General features: G+C 35.2%; 2 protein-coding genes across 2 annotated transcripts; both read left to right on the top strand.

The window, feature by feature from the left end:
* Nucleotides 1–5,241: 5,241 nt before the first annotated feature.
* LOC138317527 (protein PML-like) lies at nucleotides 5,242–10,674 on the top strand. Its single transcript, XM_069259266.1, has 2 exons — nucleotides 5,242–5,392; nucleotides 6,495–10,674. The coding sequence occupies exon 2, from the start codon at nucleotides 6,581–6,583 to the stop codon at nucleotides 8,639–8,641; it is 2,061 nt and encodes a 686-aa protein (XP_069115367.1). The 5' UTR covers nucleotides 5,242–5,392; nucleotides 6,495–6,580; the 3' UTR covers nucleotides 8,642–10,674.
* An 8,367-nt stretch (nucleotides 10,675–19,041) lies between these two features.
* On the top strand, nucleotides 19,042–23,824 carry LOC138317526 (peritrophin-1-like). Its single transcript, XM_069259265.1, has 4 exons — nucleotides 19,042–19,144; nucleotides 20,381–20,398; nucleotides 20,680–20,847; nucleotides 23,541–23,824. The coding sequence occupies exons 1-4, from the start codon at nucleotides 19,093–19,095 to the stop codon at nucleotides 23,723–23,725; spliced, it is 423 nt and encodes a 140-aa protein (XP_069115366.1). The 5' UTR covers nucleotides 19,042–19,092; the 3' UTR covers nucleotides 23,726–23,824.
* The last annotated feature ends 1,331 nt before the right edge of the window (nucleotides 23,825–25,155 follow it).

The raw sequence follows: 25,155 nt of genomic DNA, 5'->3' as shown, positions 1-25,155 counted from the left end.
GAAGACAAATGGATTTCAGGAGAAAATTTTGCAAGAGTTGCTTCCCCTTACACATAGAACTACGACTTGGTCATGTAAGGACAGTACAATAGCTGTTCATTGTCATGTAAGGACAGTACAATAGGTGTCATTATGACACCATAAATCACTTAAAGATGCTCCACCGCTGACAAATAGATTTTTTTCTCAATAAAAGACAAAAAAGACAAAAAAGCATTTTTCTTCTGTCCAAAATTTACTTTCTTTACACCATTACCTCCATTGATAAGTTCTAATAATTAATTGCATCCCTTGGCTTATTTTGTCATACAAGCCCAAAGTTCATGAATATAATCATCAAAACAACAAGATTCATTACTGAGTTGCTTAACTTTTGCTGAACTTGAAGCACTGTCTTTTATTTTTCAATGTATAAACATATTATGATTTTAGTTTCGTAGTTTTGCTTTAACCTCGAAATTCTATGGGTTACAATCACTGTCCTTATATGCTGGACCATTGGACACTGAAGACTCCGTGTACGACAACAAATATATAACGTAGTTACAATGTTCCGCCAGTTAGTTAAGTGGAGGATGCCAGATAAATTAAGTGGTGGCCGCCAGATAATTATTTGGCGGCCGCCAAATAAAACATTTCAGTTATCCTGAAAAATATCTTCTTATGTGAGCCTACCATAGATAACATTGTAACAGGATTTACAATTAATTTAATACCTGTCTCTGCTAGGGATCGAACTCGGGACCGCTGGATTACCGGTCTGACGCTCAACCGATAGAGCTAAATAGAAGATATCTCTAGCCGAGCGATATATTGCGGGCGGTATTAACCAGGGTTGCATACCCCCCTCCAGGAAACAACTCGTCCTCGAGTTTCCAGGGGTTACGACGATTCCTTCGCAAATATAGTTAAGTATAATTCCCGAGTCCCTATATGGGCGCCAATGTAACAGGGTGCAGGATCTACAATAAATTTAATATCTGCCTCAGCTAGGGATGGAATTCGGACCTCTGGATTACTAGTCTGACGCTCAACCGATTGAGCTAAAGAGAAGTTCTCTCTAGTCGAGCAATTTATTGCAGCTAGTATTGACCAGGGTTACATACTCATCGCCTGAGTTTCTAGGGGTCCCGATTCCTTCCAGGAATCAACTCGTCCCTAGAGTTTGCAGGTCTACATAATAAACTGGGGGAGGATCGGACTCTGATTACTAGTCTGACAACGATAGCTAAGATCTTCTGATTCCTAGTATTGACCAGGGTTACATCTCCCTCCAGGAATCAACTCGTCTAGGTTTCTAGGGGTCACAACGATCATGAAGTATCATTCCCGAGTCCCTACGTAGGCGCCAATGTAACAGGGTGCAGGATTTACAATAAATTTAATATCTGCCTAAGCTAGGGATCGAACTTGGGACCTCTGGATCACTAATCTGATGCTCAACCGATCGAGCTAAAAAGAAGTGCTTTCTAGCCGAGCGACATAATGCGGCTAGTATTAACCAGGGTTACATCATAAAAATCAAATCGATTCTTTGAATTACTTATACTATTATACGAAAACGTTTATTTTCATTGGGGAAATAATGTGATATTTCCATTTACTTTGTTTGCACCAAGGTCTTTAATGAACTACTAGGAAATGGAATAAAGTCTATCAGATTGAACAAAGAGCCACAAATATTAATGAAACCTACGATTGGATTTTCATCTCAAAGGTATAATAACTCATAGGAAAAGCTTCACAGCCACAAACTTATAAGGATTAAGGATTATTAAGGATTACATGACATAATTAAATAAAGAGGCTTTAGTGTTACTTTTTAAATGTGTTCATGGTCAGTTCTTTCTAAAATTGTCTTATAAAAGAAATTAAGATTAAAAATGAAAATGAATTTAAAAATAAACAATGCACAGTGAGCAACTACGAATCCATATAAACAACGCTGGACTCATCAACTACTACCATACTACTAAATTACTGATAGATTGTGTAAAACATCAGTCTGGCTAAAGACGGATTTTACATTTTTATTCTTAAATATTGAAAAATTTAAACTGGGCCGGACCCCCCATTTCTGCCTAATTGAGAAAGAGCGACCTTTTCCATATTGATATGCAAAATATTTACAAAAGTGTAATACCAGAAATTTTCCTATAAAGTGTTATATTTGGCAAAAATGGCTGAAAATGGTCATTTTATAGCTCAGGGAAAGCAAATGTTGTTATTCTGAGAAAAAATATGAGTCTTATTAGTATTATCTGATACATTTTTAAGAAAACCTCTTGAAATAAATTCACCAAACATCCATATATATTCAACACCTCAATCGCTTTAATCTCGTGTGTATAAGACGACAAAATTCCCATGAAAATCAATATTTTGTCTATATTCGTATCTTTGAATGACAATAGCTCAAAGACGATCACACGGGCATATGTTTTCTTCCATTTTCTTCTGTGGTATGAACTCCTTTTTCCAAAAATCTATATGAGAAAAAAATATATAACAAAAAAAGTTGGACCTTTTTTGTCACTTGGTTTTTGAAATTTATTTAATTCATCAAAATGTTACTATGAAATCCTTGTCTCCATTATTCTATAACTGTCGTATTTGTGTAACTGCTACCATTAAGTGACTAGTGGATATATATTGTTCAACTTTGATAATGTATACCTTACAGGCATAACATAACATAATGCCTTTCCACAGTACTATACACGGAGCGAGACTAGGTTCTAATGTACAAGTGCCCTCCAAAAGTTCTATAACATATGTTAAAATTTGCTGGCAATTTATCTCCGAGAACACCCTCGAAAATAAAAATAAAAACCCATTAAACTGAGTAAGAGAATATAAATAAGTTGATAAATAATATATGCTGATGCCTGTATTAGTGAAATTTACATATTCCTGTACTTTGTGATGTAGGTATTCGTAAAAACTGCATGTGTGATGGAACTTTTGGAGGACAGTGTAGAGTAATAAGACCAAAGAATATTCAGTGTTTGATTTCCAGCTATAACGACGCCTTAAAGCCCTATATGTTATACAACTTACACGTAGTCAAGGTTTTGCCCATACTTGACAGTGATTGTTTTAATAAAAACGTAATCATACTATTTGCACCTTCTCTCTTGCTTTATTTTGTGTTTAATAGCTTTTTTATTTGCTATAAAAGGGAACATCGAATCAAATCCTGGTCCAATATTTAATTCCGTCTCGCCTGTTTCGTCTGATTGTCTGAAGAGTTTTCGAATAGTAATGCATTTCTATTTCTTAATTTTAAGGTTAAAATCTTAGTAAAACACAATTTGGGCATACTACACAATAAGTATGTTACTGTAGTAGTATTTTGGCATTCACTGATCAGACAATAGCATATCCTTAAGTATCCCTGGTTAACATAGTCCTGTATTTTTTTATCGCGATGACATAGTAGGGGGGGAATGTATCTGATAAATTAATTACTACAACACTTAAATGACGGGGTAGAAAGTTTATGGATTAAGTCTCTCATAAAAATCACTCGTTCTAGTTTAGACGTTTTACAGCTATCCATTCATTGAGCTTTTAACACACTGGTATCTAAGGTATTGTTATAATAGGAATTTTAATATAAATCCTCTTCAGACTCATCTCCACAAAAGTTATTTATGTAATTATATCGACAAAGATTTCCTGACACAACTAGTAAATAAATGTACGCATTTTTCTGAAAATGCCTCGTCTATATTCTATCTAAGTTTTGTTAGTAATCATTCGATACATCAACGGACATATATTGACGAATCGCTGTTAGATCACCCATTACGATACCATATATCATCTCATACCTATGGGTATAATACTGGCTGGTCTCATGCAATACACTCGTGTCGTCTGAGGCTGTATTACATGTAATAACATGGTTACCCATGCAATACAGCCTCGTGACGTCACTGTGGGTCAACAAAATAACTATTTTCTCGATACAGTTTTTTTCAGAAACAAGGCTTGTTTTACTTTACCAGATGTAAACAACAAGATTTTGGTTGAAAATATCGCGCATCGTTTTTTTTCTGGTTTGAAAATCATCTAACGGACAGAGCACACAGAAAACAAATTTAATCAATAACAGCTCTATTTATGCTGGAGAACCCCGGAGTTCTGTTCTATTTATGATATTGTTTCTGATATTTATTCCATTTTGAAACTTTTTGCCGACGACAGATCTTTGTATATGATTGTGTAAAAGTCATATTCATATCACATATCACATGCTATATCTGCCATATGAAATAAAATCAAAATAAATCCGAAAATGTATGTAGGGAAAGAAAACCTCCAAATCACCACATCCGTCACATGAACCATGTGCCTATTACTAGAGTATCCTCTCAGCAGCACATTGCTGTCTATTTCTCAGTGGTAAGTGGATAGATCATGTCAGCCATATAATTTATAAAGTCTTTCCAAAACTAAAGCTTATGCGATTTCTAAAATTCAAACTCTATAAATTCTGCCTGCAGGCATTGTTTTTATTCATCAGATCCATAATGGAGTATGGAGATATAGTTTGAGGTAATATACCCCAAGAACGAGAGAAAAAACTCGAAAAAATGAAAAGTGAAGCAGCTAGAATAATTACAGATGTACTAAAATAAGTTATTTTGAAAAACTATTTATTGACCATGCAGGAATCCCAACCCCCAACCTCAACTACCCACTCATTACATAATCTAATTGTTTGTCCATTGCAGTCATTATCTTTCCCCATGTACAAAAACTAATATTGGTATTTAGAAATAACCATCATATCGTATTACATTGTTGTAAATATTTAGATAACTTTTGTACAAATTTGCTGTCCATCTCGATTCTGTAAATAGTTTTTACCAAGGTGACAGATTTATCTAAGTGTCCAAGACACTTGTTTCTATTTTCCTGCTGTGAGATAAACGGTTTTCGCCACAATTCTTCTACTTCTGCTTTAAAACATATCTTGATCATCAACATTCACAGAAAGCACTTGCCTATTACAGTTTTAGCACCCACAAGAGTCAAATATACAGTATTATGCACAATTACAAGTCGAGTCCAACTCTCTGAATAGTCATTTATTTCAAAAACATGACAAAAATATCTTCATCCTTAGGAAGCAGTTGGAAGGATATATCCCTAACTGGAATTTTTGGATATTATAGCTGCTCCCCGAGTGCCTGTGCATCAGACAAACTTTGTATCCTTTTCACGTACACCTGGTTGTGGGATGCTATCTAGAGAATTGTAAACACCACTATCATGTGTCTGTCATTGCTTTCTATTCAGGATAAGGAATCCGGATGTCACTTCACATCGCTCGCCAGTCAGAGGTGTAATAAGTCGTTAACTACGTCCCAAATGGATGCAGGTATGTATTCACTTTAATAACCACTCTTTATAACGATAATGGAAGAAATAATATCTACTTATAAGTCTTTTGATGAAAATGTGCATTCAAAATGCATTTCGTGAAGTTCATTCGTAAATATTATTTCTTAGCCGGTTAGGATAAATATATCAAATGGCTTTTACTACTATTATTTTATTATCTTCCATACATCTCAATCTTACCCGTGACGTACTTCTACTTCTAACTTCCAATGAAGAGATATTTTGAATGAAATCGAATGTCTGGGGTATATCAACTTAAACATTGATAAAAGTGACCAGGCAAAGTTTTAAGTGTGTTCTCTTCATATGATACATGTATCACAAACGTAATGTTTAATCTTGTTTTTTTTATTTACTTACACGAAGCATATGGGCGCAAACCATTCCTAATTGGAGGTCGTCTTAATATGGCTATATAGCGATACAAGTTACGCAAACTTATACCCTCCTTCTGACATTACATGGTATTTTTTCTCTTATTTTATCGACTTTTATTTTTTTTTTATTTTCATGTTCAAAATCAACAGGCGCACTCTAGAATTATTTTGTCAAATATTTAGATAAACTGGCCGATACTTGGTAGAAAATAAGTAATTAGAATTGTCTGATCCTTTTGTGGCTTATTGTGGCTTCGTATGAAACGGTAGTAGTATATACTATTCAAGATGTACATATACTCATCTTGGTCATAAGATACCTAGGTATGGTGTCAACAGCCAGTAAAAGATATAATTGCGATGTACGTCTGTATACATATTTCATCGGACAAGTTTCCGAATGACCGATTTAACATAATACCTCTTTGTACAGGATTGCATTTTTTTCTAGTGTAACAGGGAAGTTACTTTATCACGAAATGTGATTCTTAATTACATTCCAGAAATACTTTTCGCATTAATAAGGAAATCCCGGTACACTACATCTACATGGATATAGGGACTTGAGAATTCGTTATAGTCTCTGTGACGGACAAGGGATAGCTTCTCATGGTGTGTAGTAATCGTCCATGATTTATGATATCGTAATATTGGTGAAAAAAGTTGAGAAAATATTAATATACCATTATGTTTTGCTTTCAGGTGACGTTGCCGAAACAGAGTAGCTTTTGTCAAACTTTGACAGGTCATGAACAACTTAACTCAGTGTCGACCAGTCACAACATACCATGGCCGATATCAACCAATCACGGCAGATCACAAAACAGGTTCAAGACTATGCCAAATGTCTTCTTTGCTTCAAGCCCAATGCCTGTCTTCGTGATCTACCCTGTTTTCACTCATTCTGTCCTCCTTGCTTCGACTCCTTTACGCACCCTGAATCTGACACGAACAAAAGACTTCTGTGCCCTGTTTGCGAGACACACCACCAGTTCAGTATTCTAAAATCTTCAACGAGCATCTGGGCTTCCTTTCTTCCACATGACGTAACGTCTTCAGTGAAACCAGGTCGAGGCGATGAAGTTGTGTGTGAGGGGTGTCGGAGAGACGGCGAGGACACTAGGGCGACGCATTGGTGTCGGCATTGCACCGAGGCCCTTTGTTCGTCTTGTAAAATCGCACATCGACGGAATAAAAAGACGACTGATCACAGAGTCATAGATATCCGCGATGTTCAAAACACTGAATCATTACCCCTGAAACTTTCTTTTTATGAAAATTGCTTTCAGCATCCCGGTAAAACTTTAGAAATCTACTGCTTGGATCATCAGGCACTGTGTTGTATTCTTTGTTTAGCGGTCTCACACAGAGAATGCAAGCACGTCAGGAGTATTGAGGACGTCTCTAAAGAACCCAGAGCGACCTGCAGTGACATGTGGATTAGTCTAGAAAATAAATCCAAAACACTAACGCGCCAATACAATGACGCCATTTCTATGCTTGACCGCGATAAGGAACACATAACGGCTACGATGTCTGCAAAGCTCAACACTGCCAGAAAAAAAATTGATAAACTACAGGAAAGATTTAATCACGATGTTGAAATGGAACACAAGAAAAATAAACAAGATCTTCTGAACTATAAAGAGAACGCAGAACAATTTTATACAAACATCAAAAACACACAAATGCTAATGTCTGCTTTAGAGAATCACGTGGATTCCCGCCAGGCTTTCATAGCACTCAACATAGTAAGTGTTCAACTGACGAGACACTACCAACGTATGAAACATCGACTACTTCAGGCTCACAAGCTGTTCAGTCTAGAACTCGAGGTAGAGGACACGGTTGATAAAATAAACGCGTTGACTTCTGTTGGCACCGTAACGACAACTACTAAGATATCAGATGCAACAAAAGAGGCGTTGACAACGACCGGAGCAGCCTTAGAGACCATACGTAAAATGCAAGCGTGTTCGTCACTAGGCGATTCAATGTCCTCATCCGATATGATAGGATCATTAACCAGAGGTCGACTGATAGTACGAAAAGAAACAAAATCAGAAATGAAAACAGTGAAATCCCGTCTCATTAAATCCGTGGAGTCAAAAACTCTTGGCGGAAAACAGGTTATTTTGCTAACCGGTGGTACATTTGTCGACGAAAAATGGCTTGTAATGGCAGACTGTAATAACAAAAGAGTCTTGTTATTTGATGAAAACTATACGTATCTAAAGCAATATGCAATTGACGGATGCCCGACAGATATTGCCAGAGGCAACAAGATAAGTGAGTTGTATGTAGCAGTGTTTAATAAGGAGATTCTGAAGTGCTCTCTTGCCTCAGGGCATCTTGATGTCATTGGAAGAACAAAATTTCCTTCTTTAACATGTGGTATAGATTTACTGGACGGCAAACTAATAGTGGTAACGGTTGATTCAGTGAAGATTTTAGAAGAAAGTGGACAGGAAGTAAATAGTGTCCAATTGACCACAACCGGAAGTACGTGTATCGGAGTATGTAAAAACAACCGCCGATATTACCACAGAAGCGGCAACTCTGTAGTTGGTCATACACTTGACGGCCGTGAGGAAACCCGTTACACCCATTCACAACTCTCCGACCCTGTAGGGGTTTGCCTTGATAGTGAAGCTAATGTGTTGGTGTGTGGATACCAATCGGGAAATATCCACTCTATCTTTCCTGATGGCGTTCAGGGAAGAGTTTTGGTGAGGAAACTGGACAAAATAAAACATCCGTGGGCTGTGATTGCACACCAGAGCAAGCGTGAGTTTGTTGTTACTTCATGTAAAGAAGCAGTGGCGTTTGAGGTGTATCAAATGTGTTAAACTATCACACGGCAACTCATCGTACATGATCATGCAATAGAATCAACAATACTACCATCAAATTTAGCTTGGAGATAGTGATCCTAATTCAGTTTACGCCATTGATTTGCAGTCCCATACACAATCGGCCTTCAATGGGACAAAAGGTGGTATTATATCTATATTAGGTTTCAAATGAACCGAATAAATATCATGTACCTGGTTCTTGATACAGTTTCATTTTACACGCCCTATGCTTTTAAAAAGTTTCGTAATTTAGCAACGTTTGAATAACAAACGGTAGTATGTATAATATGTAATTATCAATGTATTCCCTTTCGTTTTCGGCTGATGGAAAGAAAGCGATCGTTCAATTACCATTTATTTGTTTCATTTTGACATATACATGATGGTACAATAATTTCCATCGCGGTATAATTAGTTTATCAATTAGAATTTTACACGTACAAATTACCACGTGACCATTTGATTGTTACCGTGGTTTCAGCATTCTTATTGCAACAATTCCTATTTATTTGCACATTATAGTTATCAACTCTTTGGAGTGGGCATCGATAATCGCTTCTTGATTTATACATATCTATTTTATTTGCTTTGAAAGTTATAACACTATAACGCTCAAAACCAAACAAAAGCCTAGAGTATCGAGGGCAGATAACCCAGAATTTGGTAAATATAAAAAAGTATACTGCATACAATTTGAATTTCGCTGACTGTGTTAGAAGCAGTGACGTGTCCGCCGACAGATTACGCGTCCACCGACAGATGACGTATCCGCCGATAGATGACGTGTCAGCAGACAGATTACGTATCTGCCGACAGATGACATGTCCACCGACAGATTACGTATCCGCCGACAGATGACGTGTCCACCGACAGATTACGTATCCGCCGAAAAATGACGTATAAGTAGACAGATTAGGGTCACCAATAGATGAAGTATACGCCGACAGATTACGTGTCCACCAACAAATGACGTGTCCGCTAACAGAAGACGTATCCGCAGACATATTACGTGTCAAACGACAGATGACGTATGCGCCGACAAATGACGTGTCCGCCGACAGATGACGTATGCGCCGACAAATGACGTGTCCGCCGACAGAAGACGTTTTCGCCGACAGTTGACGTATACGCCGACAGATAACGTATTAGCCGACAGATTATGTGTCCGCCAGCAGATGATGTTTTCGCCGATAAATGACGTGTCCGCCGACAAATGACGTGTTCGCCGATAAATGACGTGTCCACCGACAAATTGACGTGTCCGCCGACAGATGACGTTTTCGCCGATAAATGACGTGTCCGCCGACAAATGACGTATCAGCCAACAGATTACGTGTCAGACGACAGATGACATGTTCGCCGATAAGAGACGTGTCTGCCGACATATCTAGAGTATGGAAGTCTCAGTAATTACATAGGCTCTGAAGTATACAGAAAGATGAATAATGCATACTAACAGGCAAAATATCAATATGACAATATTTTGATCTGAAAATGTCAATTTCACAAACAAACGTTATGTCCATTCCAGGTCAAGTGTTAACCGATATTTGCTTTATGCTCTTTCGTGTAAAATTGATTTCAAAGAAAGACATTTGACCAGAAGAAATCGTGTAATTTAGTGTCTATTGCATTGCTATGGTGTTACATACTTCACGGTGTAAACATTGACATCGAGCATCAATATTCGACTCAACTCGATCACTCGTACAGTTTTGTATTTAACCAATAACATTTAAAAATTAAATAGAATAAAGTTTAACATTTGCAGTTGATTGGTGCAAATAAATACGTTGTTAAGAAATGAATTTGTTTTTCTTGAAATACTCCTTCTGTCTGTACTGCCAACTTTGAACTGTAGATTCAATCGGGACGCATCGTGCTTTTTTAATAAGCAACGGTACCCCGATTGCAGAAACCGACGCACTCATTGCTGCCAAAATTGGCAATGCGTCGTTTAACCATCCACCAAAGTGACTGTTCCTAACCTGTTATGTCATAACACACGAATAATTATTAGGGCTTTTCACCTGTTGGTGTTTTTGTTCTATTTTTATCACTATATTTTCTGTATTCAAAGTTGTATACAAAGTATATTTCCAAAATGGTACGCCAATGAACGTGTCATAATATGTTGTATGGCATGAGTTGAAGGTGTGACAGCAGCATTTTTATGTTTGTCAAAAATCCAAAATGGTCATAATGACCTCATTTCCTGTTTTAATCTGATTTCAAAATCTCGTTAATAGCTTGATGAATTTCTTTCATTTTTTCTATATGTTACGTAATAAAAATGGAACAAGCAACTAGTGTCACACTTTCCTGTAAATGTCAACTTCATGATGGAAATAAGGGTCAAAAATTCAAAAGTACATTCAGTTATTTAAAAAAATATTAAAACATCTTCCCCAGTTTTAGAAGGCATAGGTACCTGTTATTAATCATATAGCATGGCTACCGCGTTTGTTAATATGAATGACCTTGACCTACATTCAAGTTCACAATGGCCAAAAAAATAAAATATTGGAACGACTTGTGTAGTTCTGAAAAGCCTAGAGACCTGTTATTGGGCATCTAGCATGCTATGATAAATGATTACTATGTTTGTCAATATGAATGTCCTTGACCTTCATTCAACAGCGGTCAAAAAACCTGAATCTTGAAACTTCTTGTAAAGTTCTCGAAGGCCTGGAGACCTGTTATTGGACAGGTGACATGCTGATATACAGGGCTATCAATTGCGAGTTTGTAAATATGGTTGACCTTGACTTTTATTCAAGGTCACATGGGCCAAATAACCTTAAACCTTTAAACTTCCTGTCAAGTTCTGGAAGGTGTTGAGATTTGTTTTTTTGGCCAGCAGTATGCTTATATAATGGGCTACCAAGTTTCTTAATATGAATGACCTTGGCCTTAATTCAAGGTCACATGGGCGAAAAAAACATTAAAACTACTTTTGGTCAAATTCTGAAGTGCCTAGAGACCTAATGTTTGACATAAAGCATGTCCAGCTAAAGAGCCCTGGCTACTAGGTTAGTTCAAATGAATGACCTTGACCATAATACCTTGTTAGTGAAAAGTCCGTGAAAGTGTCCAATGACAATTTATAGTGATAAAGTATTACTATAAACGTACTTATTCTAGCGCGGTCAAATTTTACCGCAAATGCGGAAATCTGAAAATCATGTCTTATTAGCGGGGATATCAGTGAGAACATTTCGATGGTACAATACAAAAACAATACGGATACATTCCAAATTTAGCGCTGCACTGCTACAATAAGTACGTTTTACATGATTCGGTAAATATCGGTAAAAACTGCCACTTTTAATTGATAACGCGTTGACAAGACGATGTCAGTGTGCTGGAAGTCAATAAAACTTCAGTTTAAAAAGACCATGGTTTGGTACGACTTATCAGGTAACAAATCCTTTTTCTGTCAATGCAAGATTACTTCGAAAGGCACGGCTGCATTACTTCCTCTATATATGTGGATGGCCTAGCTACCGGTGCATCTTTACACACGAGTGCGGTAAATGTAGCTGTTAATTTATTCTGGAAATTCAGCACATTTTTATAAACTCTTCTATTTTCTCCAGCTATGCCAGTTTTGCCGCGCATAGGCTACATATGTACAGACGTCCCATTGACCATACGCGTAGTGCTTCAAAGAATCCTGTGGTGAAGAATGATACATGTGTGTTAAGTAAATGTACAACTAAATTCAACAATATCCAACATTTCTAACATAAACTGATTATTTGGTTCACATTTCTTCCAAGGCTCACTTGGCCGCCATGATATGCTTCTCGTTAGAAAGTCTCGCGCTCCAAATATGGCAACATAACCATATATGGAATTCCTACAACTTTTTTTCAACGAAAGAAATATAAATTTCACAAAACTTTTAACTTGAATTATAGAAATTATTTTGGGTAAATTCCAAATAATGTTTACATTTATTCAGTTTCGTAATGTTTATTTCCAGTTAATCGATTTTTTTATCTACAAAACTGTTCAACTTTTTTGGTGTTTCATTTTGTCGCCATTTTCTGGAAAATCAAACATGGCAGTGTGTTTGATCAGAATCATGTGTGTTGTGTTTACATGGAATTTACCTGTTACAGTTAAGAAAACATTATAAAGGGCAGTTTTATGAATTAATATTACTCATAGTTGTCAGAACAATACATTTACATATGGATGATATCCGAAAAATATTTTAATCAGCCTGAAAATGGCAGTTGTGGATCATATCGGGGCTTATAACACTATTGGCAATGGGGTTTCATATTCTGCCGGGAACGAAGTGAAGGCAGGAAGTATGGCGACCGCGAGAGTGTCACCATATTCACCTAAACTCAACCCCGCAGAATTTACTGAATTTTCAGTGGTTAATTCCTTGACAAGCATTCCCGATATTTTACTTTTCAAGATGTTTGCAAACTGTTTGTCCTGTACACCGTACCTGGTGCATGAGAGGTCATGTCACTACGACATCACATCTGATCGGTGATCACGACTGCCAGTATTATTTGTGGGGCGGGGCTTATGAAGTCAGACTCGACCGATCGCAACGTCTGTAGTGGCCCTGCAGGTAGGGCGTTAGAATTTTACCTGCTGCCCCTATATTTTCTCTTCTTCCTAACTGACTTTATGTTTCCTAATGCCTCCCTTGGCACCGCCTCACTTTTGGCCTTGAGTTGAGCATTCGTCCCTGTAAGGAAGGCTCTGGGTTCTATCCCCTGGCCGAGACACACAAGTCTATAATAGTGGTAGTTTCTTATTCTGCTTAGCGCTCAGCAAAAACAAGCAGTGGGACGACTGGTTCGCTCGTTGTCAGTATGTGACCGGATGATGTGTGTTGCTTGGTGTATTCGGCGGCATGCTTCAGTGATATAGCACTATAAAAATGGCAACAGTTCCACCATACCAGAAGACACAACACGAACATACCACAGTCTCCCAAAACACGCACCTCGCACTTCACAAACGATTCACATTGCATACATGGGAGGCCGTCCTTACATAGCCCTGGCTGTTAAGAGGACGTTAAAACAATCAAATAAACAATGTAGTGATCTTACTGTGTTTTTCTGGTTAGTAGTGCACCTTAACTTTTCGTCGACAGTGTCTTAACGTGTGTTTTCGGGATGTTGCGGTAGATTTGTTTTGTGTCTCGTTGGGATATTGGTTTTGTGGCCTTTTTATGGTATTATATTACTGCAGCATCTCCTGAAGACATCGAACAAACATGCCTCAACCAGTCACATTATATAACGGACAAACCAGTCGTCCAACTCCTTTTATACCGAGCGCTAAGCAGATACAGAAGCTACCATGCTTAAGAAAAAATCTCTAGTACTTTCTCACATGGGTGATAGTTCAACTGAAGGCCGAAAATGAGAAGGGGTCAAATGATATGTTAAGAAGAAGGAAATGCATGGTTTTTCAAACGAAAAAAGACAAAGTCCAAAAATTTAGTCGCCTTTACGGTATCATGCACAGGGGTTAGCAGATATAATTCTAACGCCCTTCCCAACACCATAACTTCAAAAAAGCTCCGGTTAATGCAGTTCTGACCTATATCAAGTTGATAAAGAACAACAATTAAGTTACTGTATTTAAGATATACTCCAATTTCTAACCACTCTCAATGGCTAAATTTAAAGTAAGTATTTTGAAAATCCTTCATTCACACCTGTACACACTTCTATTCTCATTGTTATCACCACAATTCTTCTTATTATCGTCATTCTAACTATCGTATATCTATATACCATATCCTGCTCCTTGGTATCCACAATGCCGGTAAGCACACATACATCTGTATATATGGCAGCCATGTTTTCTCCCATACTGCACCGTGGTTGCTAAGGAATAGCCTCAGGCTGACTAGCCAAAAACCTGTACTCGGATGTCCTTGTACAATACACTCTCTTAGTGTTTTATATCTCATGTTTAGTAATACATGTGTGGTATACTAGTATTCATTATTAACCTTAAATTTAACCTATATGATTTTTTTTGTAATACTCATAGTCATAATATGTGCTGTTTTATTTTAGTTCCATGTTTTTGCCTTTAAACAATGTTTTGTTATACATACTTGCTTTACTTGCCTGCATGCGGCATTGTATACTATTTTTCTTACTTTATTTGTCGCAATAATAGCTCTACAGAGCTAATGTTATTTTGTTACTCAATATGTGACGGTAAATAAAAATTCTTGTATCGAGTTGAGATATCCCTATCTACATAACACCCATGTACGATTCTATCAGTCCACTCGTCTCATGTAAGATTACTTACAACTCTTACTTCTTGTCTTGTTATATAACCCTCTTTTAAAATGGACATTATATACAAGATGTACCTCTCGACAACAAGAGTGATTTCAGACAATTTATCTAAATGCCTTAGTCATAATTGTCTAGTCTTAAGTGTCCGGAGGTAATGATTGATAGACAGTTTATTGCATAGAACCACGCAGTGAGATCAAACCATTTTCACAGAACTTTAAACATTGTACATGTTGATGTACATACATATCCATTTATCTAAATTTTCAAACAATGAGTAATTTTCCTTGCGGGTAGGTATCCATTATGACGTCATTATTTTGTGAGCAAAATCGTCACCGTTTTCACTAAAACTTAGGGCGCTACGCTCTCAAACACATAACATCATAATCAATACATACTAACAAGGCAGATAACTCTGTAATATCCTCGAATAATTGGTTTTCTAGTCTTTTTTCGTGAAATAAATGTTATTGACATTTTTTAAAGCAAACTTCATATATTTGATATAAAACTACGGTCCTTCGATTCGGCAAGCCCACAATAATACTTTGTAGTATACAAATACCTTGTAATCACCTCAGGCTACGCTTTAGGTTATATTAATGTGTCATTATAACACCATACTCACAACAAGAAAAGTTTATAACTATAAAATGTAATTGTTCCACGCCATTCAACGTTAGTAATGTTTTATTGTATTTTTTAGATAAATTGAGCATTCATATTTGTTTGTATCGTTGTGGAATTGTTTTTCCCCCATCTTTTGGTGTTGTTATAAATGTTTAGGAATACATGTATACTACATGGTAATACTATGAAGCAAAATTCTTATCTAGTATTGGCATTTAGTTAATAAATGCTCTTATCGTCAAACAAAGACGTTGTTGAGTTATCTATATAAGTTATGCCGACCAAAACAGAGCGGAGAAAACCTATGCATTTAGTATTGTTTACAACAAGCTTCAAGCAGCTAGATATGAAGGTATAATTGTATTTATGCCTTGCATAAAGTAATGTATACATTCTGTTTAGCCTTTTTACTTTAATGTGTTTTATTAAATTATTTATATGTAAGCTTGTTTGTAAATTCCGGAATTTGTTTCCGGCATAATACGTATCCTCTTTCGGCGTATTAGATAAGCCCTATTCATATAGGTCACGTGATTTGAAAGACTTATGTACGACTGTGCATCACAACAATAATTATGTTTATTTGTTCGCCCTCCTCATCTCCGTCATAATTTTGTCCACCTTACATGTATCAGAATTGTACTTATTCATTTAAGCGTAATTTGATGTTTCATTCAGTATCATGTTCATGTTAGTACTGCGGCGTTGTGTAATTGTTTTCCCCCATCTTTAGGTTTTGTTATAAAAGTTTAAAAAAAAATCTTCTCTTGTATTGGCATCAAGTTAATTAATGCTATTATTGACAAACAAAAAAGTTGTTGAGTTATCTGTAATTTATGCCGACGAAAACAGAGCAGAGAGAACCTGTGAATCTAGTATTGTTTTCAACCAGCTAAATATGAAGGTATAAAATATATAATATTTTTTGTATTTAATATATAAATAACAAGAGAACACACACGTTTTGAAAATGTTTGACGAAGATAGCAAATTTATCTGGTTTTTGGTTATTTCGTTCACAGTTCTAAGTTCTTTTGTACCTATTTGTCCTATACGCCGTTTATTTTAAATATTACCTATATGGTGCCACAATATGACCGAACATGAAAAGAAAATGACCTACGGCAATCATATTTGAATAATTCAATGTTGGACATTTGCCACATTTTATTGACTTCAGTATAATTTTCTTGCTGGACTTCAATTTCAGATTCACTTAAAATGATTTAACTGACGACATAACATATGTCGAGCGGGCGCCAAATTGTACTAAATTTACCTATGCTAACTGTCTTCATCTAATCAAATAAACATCCAGTCTTTAACATACGACTACAAACATACTGAATACTCAGTTCTTATCAGGGTTTATTTTCTTCAAGCCCCGTCATTCCGAAAGCAAAACAATGACTACAATATAAACGCTAGTTCTTTCATTTGCGATAAACTATCACTCAATACAAAATAGTCTTGCATTATTACACTCTAAAACTTAGATTAATCGACTTTACAATGTTAATGGACACTCTCTATGGATGAAGCATTATCACCTTTTCAGAACAAAGACATGCTAGGAATAGAGTCCGTCAAATGCCATGCATTTCATTAGTTAATTATTTAACATATACAATACTATTGGAAACTCTCAAAATTTTAAAGAAGTTGGTTTTGAGCAAAACTGTTAAACTGCTGCTTTTATATATAAAAAGAACATGTTTAAAATTGGTTGGAAATGAGTTTTGAAATTTACCATTCTTAAAAGATAGAGGGTAGCAAGAGATCGGGTTCTATCGGCACATGAAAATATTAATGCATAATGTTTTATGAACATTGATCTCGACAGTTTTTTACAACATTGTTTGATGAAGGTGACAGAGTACATATCAGCCTAGTAATCGGAACTTAAGACACAGTAATTTCACTGGTTCTATAACGATAGCTTTACATGAATTTTGTTTTATTAAACGTTACAAAGATACATTCCAACGCACTGTGGAAGAAAGTGTTTAAATAATAAAATGTGTTAAATAATAAGATCTATGCTTAAATACACGTTTTAGTAATTCTTCTATTATACCACATACCACTGGATGAAATAATTGTTTTACAGTATGGTGTTTTTTCTGTGGTGGTAATGTGAAAAACATTGCATATTGCACTATGTAGCAATACATTCACGATGTTGCCCGATATTTTTTATAACAGTATTGCAAATTTAGTTACCTTCAGTGTTACATTTATTACACACATATTGATATTAGGTGCCATATTTGTGTTCTAGTTGCTTTTCTATTATTTTCAAAATTCAAGTTACATTGAATCGAAGGAAAAACATACGTTGATATTAGCCAGCGAAAATAGTGGATTTGTTTGTTTGTTTCTTTGATTGATTAATTAACGTCTTATTAACAGCTATGGTCATGTAAGGACGGCCTCCTATGTATGCGGTGTGTTGCGTGTATGTTGTGCGAACATATAACATATGTCGGGGCATATAACATATTTTCATATATGACATCTAATATGAAAATTAAAGACCACAGTATGATCAGGTCAATATGGTGTAAAACCGCTTCCCAAGTATAATCTTAATGATGAAGTCCGACTACGCCCTCGGTTTTATTTAAATCAACCAAGGTGATAAAATGCAACATTTAAGATGCTCCACCGCCGACAAATAGTATTTTTTCACTATCAAAAACAGGAGCAGACGATTCAGTATTTTTCTTCAGTTACAAAAATTAATTACTTTACACCATTTCCAACATTAGTTAAAAATTTGAAAAATAATTAATTGCATCCCGAAAAAATTCCGTGGCACTATATCCTATATGGAATGAAGTACTGAATGCGCATGCACGAAAGGCAAAATAAATTCATATTATTTTATGTATTAACTAGGCATATATATACACGATAAAACACCAATTTTTGTTCAAATAATGAATATCATTTATGCGCTGTCGGCGGAGCAGCATCTTTAAGTTCAATACGAAATGTCCTTAATTGATACCTATAATATATTTGTGAGGGTTATAAGATGAAGTTAACTAGAATTACAACAATATTTCAAGCAGCTTTCATTGATGTCAAAAATTGTTGACAGCAACATCAACGTTATATACTATATAACAATGATTTCATCCTAACTCATACACAGTAGCATTAACGACATTTCTAAAAGGTATCGTTAAACCTCAATAGAGTCGCTAAATTTTACACGGTGTTAAGGTATTTAGAGCTGATTTTGATATTACAACGTTGCTTTTCAAAGTGCATTTGAAAGTATCAAAGTTATTCAAATGTATTAGATGTTTGTCGACAGTTCCAAAAGGCGATTGCCGATGGCACATTTGTCCATTTTACAGTAATTGAAAGGCTAATTGAAATGGTTATGTGGGAAGTTAGTTCCAGGCCATTCGAATGCCTTTATAAACAACTTTCATTGGATTGAATACACTATATTATCTGCAGACCGCCGGCAAGCTTGATACTAACACAAGTGTAACAATGATGTACTTTGCTCTCATCCTGTTTGCCTCCTTTGTCGCATGTATATCTGGTAAGTTATTCAATATTTCATTACTAAGCCGCCTTCTATCCTATTGTGAAAAGTATTCACTTACCAAAATAAGCGAGTCTTATATAATTATATTACTTTTCATTGTAACGCCACTGCATTATCATAAAAATGAAAATGATGTCGGATTGGTGCTTAGCTAAACATTGCCTAGACAACAATTTTTGAATATTCAGAAAGAAGTGTTTTATGATAGGAAAAATATTGTTCATAATCCTTTTAAAAACGTTGTCATTAAACATATAATGAACTATATACATTTATAAGTAAAATTCAAACCCATTGAAAGTTGCTTCACCTCCCACATTACGTAAACAATATTTATCATTCGGACAAATATTGATGTTATTTCGTGTATGTATACATGTAATCAACAAAAAATACAGATAAAATTTAACTTTTTTTTTCGTTACCATCATTTCCATACCTATACATAATGAGGCATACTGACATTGATGTTTGTGATTTTAAATGATTTCATTTTGAAGTAAAGTAAGTTTGAACTTTTCACTTGTGTGATAGTTTGAAGTAAATAACGTGTTCCCGAAGAAACGTACTAGAAACATAACTCGGTATATATGTTGTTTTAATAGTATGATCACGTTATTTCTATTAATTATATCGTTCACTTTGTATATTCGCCATGACCTTCATAAAATTAATTCATTTATTGCAATGCAGTTGTTTCAGCTGATGTTTTGCTTTAATAACAATACTTCTGTGAATATTGTCGGAGTAATGAAATTCTGATTATGCATTGCGCACCAAAAGCAAAATGATTTTTTTTTATATCATTTTTTGTGTTAATATGACAGATATATACACGATTAAACACCAATTATTGTTCAAAGGATGATTATCGTTGATGCTCTGTCGTCGATAGAGCATCTTTAAACTCCCAAATATTGTTAATTAGCATTAAATATGAGAATGATCTATCATAATGATATTCCGTCTTTGCATATTACAGAGTTAGCTCCCTTGCGGGTAGGTATCGATTGTTACGTCATTATTTTGTGAGCGCAATTCACGTCGTTTTCTCCGAAAGTATGACGTTACGCTCGCAAGCACATGACGTCACAATCAATAACTACACGCAAGGGTAGATAACTTTGTAATATGCAAATACGGAATAAGTAAAAGATAAAATATATAGTGCACCATAACATGAAATAATGCAAAACAATATAATGTCTTTATTTAATTTTCTGTTTACAGCTACTGCAGCACCCGCAGGCAAGTGTAACTTTAACTCACTAGCATACTTCTAGGGGCTCCTTGTTATGTCAAGTGTTATAATTACTAGCATTATTCTTCCTAACTCCTAGTGATGCCAAAGACAATAGTGTTTTTATCGTTTGAATTCTTCTTGTTGGCTTCTTGTCATGTATAGGGCTATTCATATTTTAATTACTAGCAGTCTTCTTGTTGGTTGCTTCTGCTGATACTTCTTCTGTTACTGCTGGTACATCCTTTATGACGCTGGACGTAACATCATTTAATTTATAAATTATTAGGGTTTTGCAGTGGGAAAGCGGACGGTGATTACAAGCATCCCAACAACTGTGGCGAGCACATCAAATGCAGCAATGGAATGGCCTCTGTGTTTGATTGCCCAGTAAATCTTGTGTGGGATGACAACCTTAAGAGGTGCGAATTCTCCAGCACTGATGACCCTTCTTGTAGTAAGTAAATGTCTAACGCGGATAATGCATATATAGTATTTTAATGACTTACAATTTATCTCAAATATTTTATAATAGTGATCATTTTGTTTCTTAATTTTTAAGATAATAGTTCGGCCGTAAATGACAGCCCGTCGATGGGTCGTTACAATAAACAATAAAGCAAACAATCGTCTATAGAGTTTCTATATCTTATTTAGTTTTCAATATATGTAATGACTGAAATTGAAATTTTTTTTCATCAGTTTTACTGCCGTTGAACCCTATCTGTGAACGACGAAAGAGAGAAATTGGGCTTTGTAGTGGTCACAACAAAAGGTCATATAATGCAAAATTGACCATTTTGTTTGCGCCATAAAGAAATTGGTCTTATTAAGCAGGTGGTCATTATACAGTGAAAATCATTAAGAAATGCTGTACTCAAATTACAAATATCATTTGTTAGCAATATCGCGAACATAATTGGTGTTTGTCATTGTTCACACGTCATAGACAAAGGGTGATTATTGGAGTAAATAAGGATTGGTAAAGGGGACAGCCAGAGCTAGGTGAAATTTAATTTATGTCTACCTTAATAGGGAAATTAATGGCAAAATGTGATCAGAGGGGACAGCTGTTAAATATAAACAGAACACAGGGATCTGAGAATTAGTTACATATTATATAATCATGCACCCACCAAAGTGCCCTAAGACTATTTTTAGACGTTTTAGAGCTCTAGATACCTTTAGCGGCTATAAAAGCAACTTTCTAGTACATCGTCATAAAAACGGTTACTACCGTTGCAAAGAGCGATAATTTTCCTTTCGAAATCATCCTACACATCTATACAAATTAAGTACCGTCATTAAAACGATATAAGCCCCATTATGACAAACACCTTGAGCGGCTGCTAATTAATAATCACGGTGGCCGATCCTGATAAAATATGCATGAGCTAGGCCTATGCTGCAATCTAGATCTTCCCTTTTTCGATGTGTCTCTGCTGCGTAGCTGACGCCACGCATAAATTACGATGCGTCCCGAGAAGAGAGCCTTTATATAGCCAGCCAATGAGATTGCAGCAAAAAAATTTCTATCATGCTTAGCGTAGCAGCCAAGAACTATAACTCAATAAGTTTCATTCCGCGGTATGTATCAATATTTCCCGTTATGGTATACGTATCTGCCATTCATCTTTAAAACTCCCAATTTATACATTGTGATTTGTACCAGTTTATTACAGAAATCCTAACGGTTTTTAATTTGCAATCGTAATTTTTTATATCCAGGTCAAATTTGAGAGGTAAAATTTAAATAAATCGCGTGTTTTAATTGTCCTTGTCTCACAAACAACGGCCTACAATTTAAAGTTAGATTTTATAGGCCTATGCATATGACAACATTATAACCTTTCCGTTTGATAGGTAAAATATACCAAAAATACCAAAGATGTAAGATGAAGTTTTCTACATGTACGTACAGTACTACGGGTCGTACATAACATGCGTGTGTATCTCCACACTTGAGTTACATGCAGGGTAGATTTTATGTATAGATCATGAATTTCCTGACCTTCTCGAATTCATTGTCGATAATGAAAATTAAGCCGGGATTAATAAAGAATTTGAAAACATATTTTACTTGCACGTTATATGCAAATGGGATCCGACACAAGTTGTGAACTTATAATCCGTCTTCTCCCGTAAAAAACCAATGGTGATATATCAAATGACCGCAAATATCAAACAGAATGATGATTGACTAACGTACAAAACTAGCTTTGAGATAAACTTTACAATGAAGTTCAAGCATGATGAAAATTTCTCTGTACCCTTATGTCTTTTTAAAATAAAATTACTGTAAAATACATAATCAATTTGTAAATAACATTATGTCAAATATTAGAAATACTCCTTTGTTCAAAGTACAGGAAAGTATAGAAATGATACATTCAACAGTAAAATTATATAGGATCCATTGAGTTAACTCCTAGTACATGTATATGTATCAGAATTGAAAAATTACGACTGCTGGTTAGTCAGTTATTAAATGTGGAAATACATTTTTAGATGATCAACAAGTTACAAAAACGGGTAGTCGAATGACACAGAAAACTGCCGTCTACATAACACTTTCTGAAGCATTCGATAAATGAAAACATAGCACCATTAAATCTCTATGCCTTTCTTCTTGTATGCACCATACTGTAACTCGCTAATACCGCTAACTTCGCTAATACGAGCTAAGGGCTCCTTGCTGAGTGTAGACGCTGTGTCAAACCGACTACGATATCAAATAAAGAATTTATAATACCAACGATAATTTGATCTATCTTAGAATATTATAAATGTTTCTGTTGACATATCAACTAACATCCAAACCCACGTACCCTTCAAGTCATATTTGGCCCCGGCCACCTTGTAAACGAACCATCCAATGAGAAAACGTTTTGATTCTCGACGCCGCGGAGTACTTGTCTTTGATCGTATTACACTTTCGGCGTTCACAGATAGAGTTCAACGGCAGTAAACCACGGGCAACAATTTTGCCTTTGCTGAATAGTATTGGGCAGATGTTATTCTTGTATTCTTGAAAAATGTTTTCTGATTATGTCTTAAACGAAAGTAATATAAATATATTTACCCCTCGTTTTCTTGTGTTACAAGTGTTTCATACACAATTAGAAAACGTGCATACATTTGTCATTTTAGACACCCCACTCCCTTTCTCTTGTGTCGGACGCCCTGACGGTAACTACGCCTACCCGGGAGATTGTACCAAGTTCTACATGTGTTCCAACCAAATCAAATGGGCCATGGACTGTCCAGCTCCAACTCACTTCAATCCAACCCTTAAGGTTTGTGATTACCAGATGGACGCAAACTGTGTACTTTAAAGTGGACTTTCTCAGTATTTGTCTCAGCATTTTTTGTTAAAAGGAATTCCTTGTACAGTCATTAATGTTGAACGTCTAATAAACATAGTACCACTTCAATTTGTTTTCTTTTAATTTCGCCCCATTTGATAAAGACATTGAGTTGGATCTATGTTGTCGTTTTGCCAGTGTTAAGTATATGTGATATATACGGGCACCTGCGATATATTGACAACCATGAATGATGTCGTCATTTTGTTATCCTTTAATTAGTACAGATGATAATTTTGCAAAGACTTGAAAGGTTCGTCGATCATCGTGGGTGATGATACAGAATACCATAAAAGCTCGTCTTTATATTTTATAACGTAGTGGAATAGTATTATTTGACCGAAAAATGATAATCTGTTTAATATTAGTACACATATGTGATATTATTTTTTCTTATATGAAATACACATGTATTATTTTTTGAATATTTTACATGAGCAAGCGCTCCGGAATACTATCTTCTTGTGAGTCATCTCGGCATATCTACATGAACAATGATGTTTATGTATGGTACACTTCAGCAGTACCGAAATAAATTTCGAAGACAACGTGTGCTTAACAAAAATTGTCTTGTAATTTGTCTTCTGAAGATGGGTTCAAATAAGGTTCCTAAAAATAAAGAAAAGAAAATAGTAATATTATTGCAATAAGCAGTAAACCTAAACTATGATCTATGAATATAGTAAAATTATATTGTTAGAAATAGTAAAACAAAACTAAACTATAATCAATATAGATACTAAAAATATATTGTTTTAAATAGTAAAACTGAACTATACTATAATCAATATATAAAGTAAAAATAAATTCTTATACACAGTAAAACTGAATTATACTATAATCAATATATAAAGTAAAAGTAAATTCATATAAATAGTAAAACTGAACTATACTTTAATTCATATAAATTGTAAAAATATATTGTTATCAATAATAAAACTGATTTAAACTATAATCAATATGTATAGTAAAAAACATTTTTCTTAATAGTAAAATTGAACTTTTCTATAATCAATTTATATAGTAAAAATATATTGTTATAAATATAAAAAATATATTGTTATACATAGTAAAATTGAACAACATATATAGCAAAACTTTAGTGTTACCAATAGTAAAACTAAACAATAATCAAAGTAATAAGATAATGTTATGAATAGGTTTTTTTTTTTTTTTTTTTTTTTGGTTTTTTTTTTTTTTTTTTTTTTTGCTTAAACAAACATCCAATCAACAGCCAGGTTAATGTATGGACAGCCTCCTATGTATGTATTATGATAATATGAATGGTGCATGCTTTGGAAGACTGCGCATTGTTCGTGTTGTGTCTTCTTGTATAGTGGAACTCTTGTCCTTTTTATAGTGCTATATCAATGATGCATACCATCAAAATGATATTGACA

The sequence above is a fragment of the Argopecten irradians genome, chromosome 3 (assembly GCF_041381155.1).
Source record: "Argopecten irradians isolate NY chromosome 3, Ai_NY, whole genome shotgun sequence".
In the NCBI taxonomy this organism is placed as follows: domain Eukaryota; kingdom Metazoa; phylum Mollusca; class Bivalvia; order Pectinida; family Pectinidae; genus Argopecten; species Argopecten irradians.
The sequence above is the reverse complement of the archived record's forward strand: the minus strand, read 5'-3'. Positions and strand labels throughout refer to the sequence as shown.

Bases quoted from the DNA above. Each gene is read 5' to 3' on its own strand.
- LOC138317527 (XM_069259266.1), top strand. From the start codon at position 6,581: ATGGCCGATATCAACCAATCACGGCAGATCACAAAACAGGTTCAAGAC.
- LOC138317526 (XM_069259265.1), top strand. From the start codon at position 19,093: ATGATGTACTTTGCTCTCATCCTGTTTGCCTCCTTTGTCGCATGTATA. The intron at 20,848-23,540 runs GTAAGTAAATGT...TTGTCATTTTAG, and splicing joins CACTGATGACCCTTCTTGTA to ACACCCCACTCCCTTTCTCT.